This window comes from Lissotriton vulgaris, chromosome 2_1 (genome assembly GCF_964263255.1).
Source record: "Lissotriton vulgaris chromosome 2_1, aLisVul1.2, whole genome shotgun sequence".
NCBI classification, from domain to species: Eukaryota; Metazoa; Chordata; class Amphibia; order Caudata; family Salamandridae; genus Lissotriton; species Lissotriton vulgaris.
This window is the reverse complement of record NC_141687.1, coordinates 218805603-218818604: the sequence shown is the minus strand read 5'-3', so window position 1 is coordinate 218818604 and position 13002 is coordinate 218805603. Positions and strand designations below refer to the sequence as shown.

The following is a 13002-nucleotide window of genomic DNA, read 5'->3' as shown; positions in this document are numbered from 1 at the left end:
ACACACCTCAATGTTACACCGTCACCGAAGCGGAGGCATAACAGATGGGGGACATGTGAACTCCTCTGTTTACTCCAACTACGCCAGAGGGGTGGCAGTGATGGTGAAAAGAGGGGTGGATTGGCGTGAGGAGGAGGTACACAAAGATCCTGAGGGGAGATTTGTCCTTATCCATGGGGTGCTAGGAGGGATTTCCCTGGTAGTTGTAGCAATCTATGGTCCGAATATACATTCACCTGAATTCTTCCAGAATATTTGGACTAGAGTCAGAATGACTGGTTGTAGCACAATACTGTGGGGTGGAGATTTGAATGTGATTCTAGATGACCAATTGGACAGGAAAGGTGTGGCCCGTTCCTTACACCCAGCTGCCAGCACTGCTCTGAAGGCTATAATCTCGAATGGAAGTTTAGTAGATGTATGGCATCCCCTAGTGAAGGAGGGTACATGTATATCTGATCGTCACAGCGCCTGGTCCCACCTGGACTTCTGGTTGTTTTTTTAGGTATGTTGCTGCCTGGAATACTGATGTTTTGCATCTGCTGCGCTCCCTGTCAGATCACGCCCCATGTTTGTTACGGCTGTCACTCCTGGGGTCACTTCCCCGTGTTTACATGGCACCTCCCGCCGCATGCCCTAATGGATGAAGCCTTTAAGGAGGAGATAAGAACGGACATTACCGACTACTTTGCCAATAATACGGGCTCAGTGACTACTGAAGCCTCACTCTGGGAGGCATTTAAAGTAGTGATCAGAGGCCAGTGTATTGCTAGGCAGGTAGTATTGAAGGCTATCCGAGGCACGATCTTGTTTCTGGAGTACCAGATAAAAAAACTTTAGGAACAATTCTACTCCACAAACGACCCCTTCATAGCACAAGCACTGAAAGGCAAACTGTTAGACTTTGCTGAGGAGGCTCAACGCGAAGCAACGTTTTTGGGGAAATATGCAGAGGCAGGTAGGTATGGCGAGTGTGACAGACCGGGCAGTACCCTGGCTGGTATGATTAGACCATCCCGGTCCACCACGTACAGTCATGAAATACGGACTCCGCAGGGCGACATTATTAGAGGCCAAGAGAGAATACTAACTGAGTTCTCCACGTTCTAGTCCCGTTTATAAACTACTACTCCGAGGAGTTGCAAAACTTCCTCGAGTCACTGGCATAGGTCTGGTTCAATAACGGCCATAGAGAGTACATGAATCTCCCGTTTATAGTGGAAGATGAGGCCCAGCTTATTAAAAGCCTACCCTTGGGTAAAGTCCCTGGGCCGGATGGCCTGACCACGTCCTTCTATAAAACATATTTGGAGGAATTGGCACCTAGGTTGTTAGCAGTATATGAATAAGCACTGGAAGACGGAGTGCTACCCCAGTCCATGAGATAGGTGATAATTATCACTCTCCTCAAACCTGAGAAGTCAGAGGAGTAGCTGGACTACTACAGGCCGCTGTCCATGATAAACGTGGGTGTTAAGATCCTGCCCAAATTGTTTGCCAATAGGCTACAGCCTATGCTGCCTATCATTGCGCTCCCCGATCAGTCGGGATTCATCCCGGGGAGGTCAACATCGCAAAACGTGGGGACAATTTTTTCGGTATGGCACTAATCTACACTCAGAAGTGAAAGCCGCAGTTGTGTTTTTGGACGCCACTAAGGTGTTTGATACGCTTAAATGGCCATACCTCTTCTCGGTTTTGGGGCGTATGGGGTTTAGCCTGCTCCTTATCAACCGAAGCCAGCTGTTATATACATTACCTAGCGCAGGCATACAGGTAAATGGTTTGCTTTCTGATAAGTTTTCAATTTTACGAGGCACCAGCCAGGAGTGAATCTATTGTCTCCCTTTCTTTTTTGCGATTGCGATGGAGCCCCTTGCTGCTCGCATCCATCGACACCACAATGGGTAGGGTATAGGGTTCAGTTCCGGAGCCTACTCATTTCGCTATATGCAGATGACGTTACTCTCTATGTTATTAACCCGGAGGAAAACCTGGATCCACTTTTGAGGGAGTTCATTTGCTTTGGCGGGCTGGCTGGTGTGTTTATAAACTGGGCTAAATCGGTGATTTTCCCACTGACTGATGGTACCCCCAGATGACATCGGAGTTCCCCTTGAGGTGGGAAGCTGAAGCGGTTAAATATTTGGGGGTTTGGATAAGCCAAGACACACAGGAGGTGTGGAAATTGAACTATGGCTAAGCTGTCATGTGGCTGGAGGAAAAAGTGAAGGCGTGGTCCAAGTTGCCATTATCGCTAGCCAGTAAGATAGCACTGGCTAAAATGGTTATCCTACCAAAGTTCCTGTATTTATTCGCCAATATACCAATTCCACTCACTCTGCACTTTTTTAAATTTCCTGAGGTCGCAGCTGGCTTCCTTGGCGTGGGTGTCAGGCACTAGTAGGCACACCCGACCCCCTTCCAGCCACATGTGGCGGTCGAGACCAATGTGATGGCCCCAGTCCCAATTAAAGTGGCACTATATCAAAAAGCATGCCGCCCTCATGGTGACCTAGATTCTGCTGGAGCACTATGCTGGGCATGGGATGAGCTGCGCAAAAAGGGCAGGAGTACCATTGCTATACGCCCCTTCCATTCCTTTGCCGCAAAACCCAATGCTGCCTTGCATATAGGATAGTATAAGCAAGTCATTAGCTCAGAAGATGAAACTTCAGACTTCTGCTGACTTATACCCAGGAGATGAGTTCAGACTCCACTCATCCCCGCAAGAAGCGACTGAGGAACAGACAGTTTCTTTTACCGATATCTTTCTATATGATAAGCTGCACGCAGCGTGCTGTGCCCTTTGAGAAGGGTTCCCAAAGGCACCTCCACCCTTGCTTGCCCTGAAAAACATGCTAAAATCTCCATCTCCCCGTAAACTCATTACACGCTTGTATACCCACATGCAGAACACTGCTCCGTTGGTGATACCTAAATCTTTTAGACACTGGAATGAAGACCTCGAGACACCTTTGACCGAAGCCCAATGGGTAAATATTTGTGGGCAACTCAAACTTTCTCAGAATTACAAGTTACGATTCATCCTTTTTAAATATCTGCATAGGTTTTATAGGACACCAGTGAGCCTCCATCGTATGGGCATAAGAGAAGACGATAGTTGCTGGCTGTTAGACCTGTCAGCCCTAGGGTGGTCTTTCCCTGTGATTTTTGACCTTGCCTCATTTTTCCCACCTTCTTTTTGTTGGCCCATAGGTCTTCGGGCACCTTTTCATAGCTAATCTGTGTTAGGGTGCAGGTGCTCTCTACTTCAAACATGGCTGCCACTGCAGCGTGGTCTTTTAGTGTAGCACCCTAGCTGCCAGGAGCAGGCTGGATCCCCATACAATGTTGCAATACCAGCCACCCAGCCCCTGTCCATAGGTAGAGTGGGGAAGCCCCTGGAACCTTCCAGAAGGAAGGCGGAGCTGACTTTTCCCGCCTTAGAGAGTGGTCACCTGACCTGGGCATATATAAGCAAGGGAGGGAACTTTTTCTAGTCAGTTGGGGCATCACTGACCTGGGGAACCCACGCAGGAGTTTTAGGTGGGAGGGCCTAGTGAGGAACCTATACTACTAGGAGTGACAGGATTTAGGTACTGCCTCTTAAGCTGGGTGAGGTGTCCTGAGCTAGCCCCCTGATCTGGCCCAGTGGTAGGGAACCCCAGGGTCCAACTGCAGTGACTGAGGAAAAACTCTTCAAGCCTTCAGCTCAACCCCCCCCTCTCAGCAACTTCAAGAAACAAACACCCAAGGGCGCAGAACCATCCAAGCGCCAAGAAGATTGCTTGCCTTTGACCAGAGACTGCTGGGGGATCTACCAGGTACTGGACTGTGCTGCCCTGCGCACTCCCTGCCTTCTTCTGGGCCCATCTGGCCCTACCTGTCTCCCCCCCCTGACTGAACTGCCTGCAGACCCTGCTGAACTGTGTTCATAGCGCTATATTCTGTTCCCCTGTCCAGCGCTGCAGGTGAGACTGCCTTCCCTCCTGCCAGCATTGACTGCTGACTGACTTGCCAAGCGCTGTGTTAAAGTTCACTGAAATCGACCCCTCGCCCTGCCGGTGTCCAGCGCTGTGAAGCCCCCTGAGCGCTTCCCTGCATTGGCACCAAGCGCTGAACCTTGTCGCCTTGAGGCGCCTGAGGAGACCTTGTCACCGCAGCTTCGCGCCACCCAAGCGACGCCTCTGAGGCACTTCCGGCCGTCCTGTGGCCGACTGCCCCTGCGCTGCGTCCAGCGCCGACGTTGACCCCCCCTCGGCGGCCCCCGGTGCCAGGAGAGGGCCGCCGCATCAAGTCTGTCAGGCCGCACTGGGCCTGAGGCCTGCCTGGGCCCCTGTCACGTGAGCGGGAGCGCCGCCGCGTCATCGGCCGCGCCCACGCCTCAGCCGCGCAGCCATTGGCTGCCCCAAACCAGCCCTTCTCGCAAGGCCGGCACCCGGAGCGGGCCGCGACTCATCGCGGAGGGGGTCCGGAGCTGAAGACGCCCCTCCGCCTGGCCCCGCAGTGTGTCTCCTCGCCCCTGGCGCGCTGTGGCAGCGTCTTGCACCACGCCAGGCCGCGGGAAGTCCCTCAACCGGCGGAAGCTTCTCCCGCCGACGCAAGGGCCCCGGAGGGCTGAAGGAAGCAGGTAACCCCCCCCGGGGAGGCGGGCGGAAGGCCGGGTAAGGCCCCGAGGTCGCCCCTCCCCTGGGGGAGAACCGAGAGTGGGCCCCGTAGGCCCCTAATGTGCCTCGAGTGACTGGGAGGCCTGGAGTGGGTGTCGAGGTGTGTCGGGCCCTGAGAACTGTGCATGCCCGGAGAAGTAGGCCATTCAGAAATTAACTGTTTTCGGCCCCCTGGATGATAAGAGCGTCTAGGCCTTTGACTAGTGACTGTCGTGGGCTGCCTGTACTGCTCATGCCTGTTTATATGTCATCAAGCCTGCCGAGAAGAGGGCAAGCTACTTCCCTGTACTGAATTTCTTGCAGGGGCGGGTTTCTACAGTTCCTGATGGGGCCAAACTGTGATACTTATTGATTCATTCTAATGGTATTCTGATGATCTGATTCTGGGTCGCAAAACGATCAGTATTCACAAGGAGAAATGCTTGTGGTTGTTCCTACAGGTTCATCTAGGATCTATGAAATTACCTGTTTGCCTGCTGAGTAGCATACTGCGACAGGCTGTGTTCTTTGAAGTTATCTGTTGTACTGAAAGTACTTGATGAAATGTTGTATCACTTTCTATGAAGTGCAATTTGAAAGGCGTCCATGAGAGGTTTAATGAGGTACTTTACTGCAATGCTATAGTCGCTTCTTGTAGGATCCTCCAGGTTTATGAAAGTACCCTCTTTGCCTGCTGAAGAGTATGATGCGACAGGCTGTGTTATTTAATGTTTCACTGCTTAGATGAGCTGGTTATTATTTTAAGGACAAGTCTTACTGAGACTGCCTAATGAAATGCGTAAATGAAATACTAATGATTTGCTAAATGCATTACTTGCTTGATCCAAAGTCTATATAAAAGATCTTGATTTTTAAACACAACTACTGGTGTGGTCTCCATTATTGCACCCACTTCGTGTCTCAGTGGATGAGTGTGTCAAGTAGCTGCTTTACACGCAAGCCCCTGGCTGCCTTCCTGCTCGAGCCATGCTACCCCCTGGAGAGCTGGCGGTCCCAGTTCTTACACTGGCGCTGTGGCTATGCTCCAGCCACGTTTCTACATATTGCGCGGGACTGTCCCAAAATTGCCGAATTCTGGCTCCTAGTTTTCGATTCAGTGAATCACAATTGGTGTAGCATTGGCCCCATCCCCTGCCCTTGGTCTCCTGGGGCATGTTAAGGACACACGCCCAAGCTACGGAAGCTACATGCACTCCTTTTACTGACAGGTTGCAATTCACTGGGGAAGGAGACGGGTGCCCTCTATTAAAGAATGGGTTAGGAACGTCAAGTACGGGCACACACAATTGAGCATATTTTGGGAACTCATGCCGCCCTCTTCTAGACCTCGGGATATCTGGGAACCATTCCTGACCTGGGTTCAAGGTCAGCAAACATCGAATGCAGTAGCGAATATAGGAGACACTCAGAGTGTAACACTGACATGATGAAATATAATCAATATATATACAGATCAACAAGAGAGAGAGGACTAGATAAGCTAGCCTGTATCCCCAGTTTATATATATAAATCAATAAAGGCTAGCTAGTTTAAGGGAAATATTAGGGAGACTCTGGTACGTCAGCAGTGACAATATGTGGGAAAAACACTGTTTTCCTTTGAAAGCCCTCACCCACCGACCTAGTCGGTGGCATGCTTCATCATCGGGCCCACCACAGTGGCACCGAATGTGCCCCGGGTGTGCTTCAACGCCAGGTGACTGCGGAGCTGGTATGTTGACACTCAGCAACATACCAGCTCCGCAGTCACCTGGCGTTGAAGCACACCCGGGGCACATTCGGTGCCACTGTGGTGGGCCCGATGATGAAGCATGCCACCGACTAGGTCGGTGGGTGAGGGCTTTCAAAGGAAAACAGTGTTTTTCCCACATATTGTCACTGCTGACGTACCAGAGTCTCCCTAATATTTCCCTTAAACTAGCTAGCCTTTATTGAAATATAATCAATCACTTACCCCTAGGGCTCGTCTCCCTGTTGTAGTTCCTAAGAAATGTGGCCATGAAAATGATGTACAGATATGACTTGTGCCCTCTCTGAGGTAATATGTAATGTACTACTTTTTGGTGTTGCGACTTGCTACTCGAACGACTATTTAGACTAACACTGATGCAAATCCTTCTGCTAATGGATGGCTGACGAAGTGTACGTCACTAATGGGATTGGTGTACTATGGGGACTGTGTTTCCCTGAGCTTCTATATTGGTTAATATCATGCTGGCTTGTTGCATTGTACTGTAACCTGTTTGTTTTAAAAAAAATGCGAATAAAAAAAAAAAAAAAGGAGTTAATATAAGTAGATGTTTAACAAAACAACTATGAAGAAATGGTGAACAATCAGAAATGTAAAAACCGGAAATACAAGTAATTTGTGACCAAGATTAAACCTTGCCGGAAGAAAAAAATAAAGAGCAATCACTTTAAGGTTTTCTTTTGGCTGCATAAAAGAGAGGGTCCTAACTTAAAAAACTCATGAATCAAAGCTAAAATCAAATTACATGAATGAAAAAAACAAAAAGCACACTTACTAGTCTACCCTTACTATTGGCAGGTAGGTAGCAATGGCGGGGGAAGCCTCGGGTTGTGTATGGTTTTCCAGGATTGGGATGTTCTGGACCCTGCAAAAGCACAAGAGAAACAGACTAATTAAAAAACATTCTCTCTTTTTATACCTACAGTGTAAGAAGAATTTAAGTTACTTACCTTGAGTAAACCTTATTCTGGTGAAAAAACTAACTGCAGATTCCTAATCTTGTGATTCTCCCATAGTGTCAGACTGGATTCGGAAACTCTTGCAATAGGTCATGTGCACTGGCAGGTGGCGTCACTGGCTTCTGATGTAATCCTTCCAGCCTCTAACATGACCACAAAGGGCTCCACCCCTTTACGTTGTCATCAATGTATTCATTCGTTTCTTTCCGCATACTCAGACATGGAGCAAGACTGACACACAGAGCACTGATGGTGTGTGAATCTAATTTGGAACCTTATTAATACCCAAAAAGTCCACTTCACAGAGGTGGGTGCTCAATTCGTTCTCATAGCTAACCGGAGGCGCATTACTGAAGAGAAGTCATTTACTCTTCTGAAGCCTACTTCTACCCACAAATTCCTAACCTTGTGAAGCAACACTAAAGCAATGGCCTTTCCAAGGAGGAGTGGGCATTACACCAGTAAGTGGGCACAGTTACACTCCCTGTGGGACCGAAAATCAATACAGCAGCTCCTGATGGACGTATGGATGGCTTTTTAAAAAAAAAAGTTAAAAGAGGTTTATATAGCGCGAACTAGACCCGAGATATCGGGTATCAGAGCGCTTTACATGAGCACCAGTTTCGTTACAGAAGGACACATTCATTTTTTTTTGTTAGGCACGGGGAGATTAAGTGATTTGCCCAGAATCGCAGGATGTTGAGCATTCTTGCCGAGACTCAAGCCTAGTTCCCCAGCTTCGAGGTCGACCGCTCTAGCCGTAAGGCTACATCCTCTCCCCTGAAAGATGTAAAAAAATAGGGATATCCCAAATGAGGAGTTCTATTCACTGCTTTTGCCCTGTTAGAATGAGCCCTAGTGTCCTTAGGAGGTTCCTTTTTGGGCAAGGCAAAACACGTTATATGGAAACGACAATCCATTTTAAAAACTTTTTTTCTATTCTTAGCACCAGCACACCCATAGTCCAGCTGATATTTCACCTGGTACTCCTGGATCCTATCAAAAGAGAAGCTAAAGGGCTGTGGTAGGTTCTCTTCCTGAAAGTAATGAGGTAGAAAGAAGAATACGTGCAGCACTGTTCAGCAAGGAAGGGTGGCACCAAAAGATGCACAAATCCCAACTACCAGCTTATCCCAGAAGAAGGTATTGTATGGAGGCCAAACTGACAATGCTTGTAGTTCACCAAAATGGCCAGCAGAAGTATCTGAAGTAAGTTACATGGCTATCAGTTTGGGGTCTGAAGGTACAACTGCAGAGAAGCTCGAAAGCGGCACACATCATGAAAGTTCGGATTAAGTAAGAGGTTCCGCTGCGGCATAATGAAAGTAGCAGTCAGGAAAAACATGTAAAAGGCCCACTGAAAAGTAGATCGCAATGGGTGATTTGAATAAAGTGAGCTGATCCCGTAAACATAGATGGTTAATAACTTAACAGTGCCCTCAGCAATGCCTTTCTGAATCAAAGATAACACAAACAAAAGGACGGACAACTGAGCCTGCAAAGGGTCAGCCTGCTTTTTCTAGCACCAGCAACTTATGTTGACTAACGGTCTGAGTAAATTATCTTTGTGGAGCGAAGGAGAGCAGATTATATACACCACCTCGGACAGCAGATCAAAACCTCTCTGCTTGCTCCTCTGAACTCTAACTATGGAGATATAGATTGTGGAGGTTCAGATGCAGTAATCGCCTCACCAGTAATCCTGAAGAGAAAGCCAAAGAGGATGGCAAGAAATGAAGGTCACACTTTTGAAGAACCAAACCCTCCAGGCCCAATTTGGGATCATCAGACTCAGCTAAGCTTTGTCCCGTCTGCCTTTTCTCAGAAAATGTAAAAACAGCAGCAGTGATGACAGGCCAAAATTTCATTAAATATTACATTCTTCTGTTGGATACCGATGAGTAGGAAACGCTAGAGTGCAGAAAGTTGGTCAATGTGACTGCCCCAACCCAGAGTGGATGCGTCTGTCACCATCAACACCGGGAGCGGAAGAGGAGGAGAGAATGCTCTGCCACATCAGGTTGGTGTGGTATCTGTGATATCTCCTGGGTTCCGAGAGAGCTTTCTGTATCTCTGTCCTCCAAGAGCGCCTGTTTCTTTCCACTTTGATTACATTTGCATATTGTTATGGAGTAGTCACGAACGACAACGTGTTGTTGCTCGAACACATTTCATATGTTGAACTGAATAGGGGGAACAAGTTTCGCTAGTGGGTGGAAGTTAGGAGTATATGTTAAAATATGGGGAGGGTGGAGAGTGTATATATGCTTGGAAAGTAACTATTGAGGTATTCGGATCTTGCACTTTCTGGAATCGCATGCTGCTGCAGAATAAACCTTATGGAATTCTTTCTTTAAATGAATGTTACTCACAGCTTTCTTCTTGCGTGAATATCGTCACAGTTGCCATGTAACATTCTCTCCAAAATATAGTGGGCCACCACTACAGAGATGTATATCAAGTTCAAAATTCTTCTGGAATGCTGAGCTCACTATGGACAAAATCTATTGCAGGGCCTGCATGTGCCAGTGTGTGCGTAAAACACAATAAGGATGCTAAATCCTAGAAGACGAAGCAGTTTCGGAATTACAACTGCATCCCATAGGTATTTGCAGCCCCTTTTTAAAAAGCATTATACATCGATCTGTCATCTGGTGGTGGGGGTCATTAGCAGAATGAGTCTATGATCTCCCAGACCTCTTCTGCAGTACCTCCCAGATTTGTTGGCATTGTTCTTCCTCTTCCTAGAAGTGTTCCAGTTCTTCCTATTAAGTCTATGGAGTGGTGGGTAGCTCCAGGTCAACAACTCCCCCCTCCACTGTTGTGCTCTATGGGTGCTTAGTAGGGCTCATAAATGTTTTGAGGGAGTCATCAAACTTCAGCAGAGCTGAAGATGGAGTTTCTCTTCGAGGTCAAGGAACCCTTCCTCTTCAATTGTCTCAGAATCCCAATCCTAATTTCAGGGTAAAGTATCTTTGAAGTTTTGAAGTGGGAGGTGCTTTTGTGTTTCGCCCCATGTTGCTCTTTCGCATTGTCCTTCCCTACGGCTGCAGATTGTCCTATCAAGCTTCAGCCTGCTGTAACTGCACAGCCAAAAACCTGAAGGGAGTCCCGCCTGGTCTGCCACAGTGCCACTGCATTATGTGCCCAGCTCTGTTTCTCCAGAACTACAAGGGTTCCCAGGAAGAATGCTTCATATGCCTTACATCCCTCAGACCCGTGGTCCTTTGGAAGGCAGACATTACACATCCAATGCTTGTTTTTTTGTTGTTCATGTTAGTTGTGGCAATTGAGGCAAAATGTAAAAAAGAGGTTTTCAATGTCCCAGGACAGCAACAAACCCCAAATGATCATTCTTCAACCCACACTGTCGTGGTTGCAATGAGAATACTTTTGTTTCAGGTGTTTTTGCAATGTTCTCTGGTGTCTTCCAGTGTCTTTTGACAGTTGTTGTCGGTTCTGGAGGCGAAGAACAAGTTACTATATCTGTAAGAAACATTAGTTTGTGATAGATTCCTTACCTCAGAATTACCCCCAGGCGTCAGACTGGATCCGGAAAGTTTTCGTCAGCAGTACCCCTGCACGTCATGTGGCTCCGCGTATGTCGCTGGCGTCGTAGTTGCAGAGATGATGTCGCTAGAGCTACTTCGACACGCCCACGTCAGTTCTGTACACTGCTTTCCGCGCCAGGAATTAAGAGCCATGCAAGATACTGACCATCGGTGCTTTGAAACTTGGGCCCTGAAAGGGATGACCTTAACCCTAGAAAATCAGTTCGCAGAACGGGCAGGATGGGTGTGGTGGTAAGGAATCTATCACTAACTAATGTTTCTTACAGATAGATCGTTACCGAAGGTAGGTAACTTGTTCATCTGAAGAAACAGGTTAGTGATACGACTCCTTACCTAAGAATAACTACCCCAGCAATACCAACCCGGTGGTGAGTCTGGGAACAAAGATCACACAAAGTCACAGAGAACGGAACGGCCAAAGAAGCCATCTCTCCGGACTTGACTGTCAAGGCAATAATGCTTAGTAAAAGTGTGCAGCAAGGCCCCCATGGCTGCCTGACAGATGTCTTGCAGGGGGACACCACGTCCAAATGCAGTAGTAGCTGGTGTCGACCTGGTAGAATGGGTGCGCAATACCATCTGAGGTTCCTTTTTAGCCAGAGAATAACATGCCATGATACACAAGACAACCCAGCGGGAGATAGTCCTCTTGTGTACAGCCCGGCCTTTCTTGGCGCCCACGTAGCCAACAAAGAGCTGGTCTTCCACCCGGAAATGTTGTGTGCAATTCAGGTAAAATGATAGTGCACGTTTTAGGTACAGACGGTGGAGCCTCTCTTCCTCTCTGGAAGGGTTCAGAGGTGGAAAGAAAGTGTGCAAGGTGATAGTTTGCCCAATGTGGAAAGCAGTGACAACCTTTGGCAAGAATGAAGGAAGAGTACGAAGCACAACCTTGTCCGGAGGACCGACCGAAAAGGAGGCTTACAGGCAAGAGCCTGGGGCTCACTTGCGCGCCTAGCGGAGGTGATGGCAAGCAGGAAAGCAGTCTTCAAAGTCAATAAACGAAGAGGACAGTTGTGAAGCGGCTCAAAGGGAGCGCACATCAAATAGGTAAGAACCAGATTCAAGTCCTACTGCTGCATCACAAACTGAATAGGAGGGAAAAGGTGAGTAATGCTCCTTTGAGAAATCTATTCACAAAAGGAGACTTGAAAAGAGAGGGCTGATCAGGGAGCCTGGGAAAGGCCAAAATTGCAGAAAGATAGCCATTAATAGTGCCCAGAGCAGAGCCCTGCTGGGCCAGAGAAAGAAGGAATAAAAGGACTTCTGAAAGAGGGGAAGAAAGGGGATCCACAGCCTTTGCTGTGCACCATGCCACATATTTGTTCCACCTGTAGGCGTCTACTGGTTTAGTGGAGGGACGCCTGGCTGCCAGAATGATATCACAGACGTCTGTAGGCAAGTCAACCGGAACCAACTGTCGCTGCTCAATCTCCACGCATGTAGGTGGAGGCTGGACAGATTTGGGTGGAGGACCGTCCCCTGTTGCTGCGACAGAAGATCCTCCTGAAGGGGCAGTCGGATCGGGGATCCATGCTCATACTGAGTAGCTCGGGATACAAAACTCTTTGAGCCCAGTCCGGGGCCACAAGAATGACTTGGGCCCGGTCGAGACTGATCTTCAGCACTCTGGGTAGAAGTGGTATAAGCAGAAAGGCGTACAATAGACTGCAGCTCCAGTCGTGACTAAAAGCGTCACCGAGCGAGTGGCGCCTTGGAAATTCCAACGCGCAGAAGTGATGACATTAAGTGTTCTCTTCTGTGGCGAATAGATCTAACCAAGGCTTTCCCCACTGTTGAAAGAGACCTTGTGCAACCTCAGAGTGAAGACTCCATTCGTGATCCATCATGCACCTGCGGCTGAGTTCGTCCGCCCTGGCGTTCAAAGAACCTGCCAAGTGTTGAACCGTCAAGGAAATGCCTTGACGTTCCAGAGCCTCCTGACATAGGGTCCACAACCCCACCCCGCCTTGCTTGTTGCAATACCACATGGCAGTGGTGTTGTCTGAACACCTGCACTTCTCTCCCTTTGACAGAGGCAAGGAATGCTT

The 13002-nt window shown here is 48.3% G+C and overlaps 1 protein-coding gene across 2 annotated transcripts in view; it reads right to left on the bottom strand.

The window, feature by feature from the left end:
• DTX2 (deltex E3 ubiquitin ligase 2) overlaps positions 1-13002 on the bottom strand; it is a 634388-nt gene that overhangs the window by 46923 nt on the left and 574463 nt on the right. For both annotated transcript variants that reach the window (XM_086954786.1, XM_086954785.1), the window contains one exon: positions 7196-7285. In XM_086954786.1, the coding sequence (XP_086810912.1) occupies positions 7196-7285 (90 nt within the window). The remainder of the gene's footprint in view (positions 1-7195; positions 7286-13002) is intronic.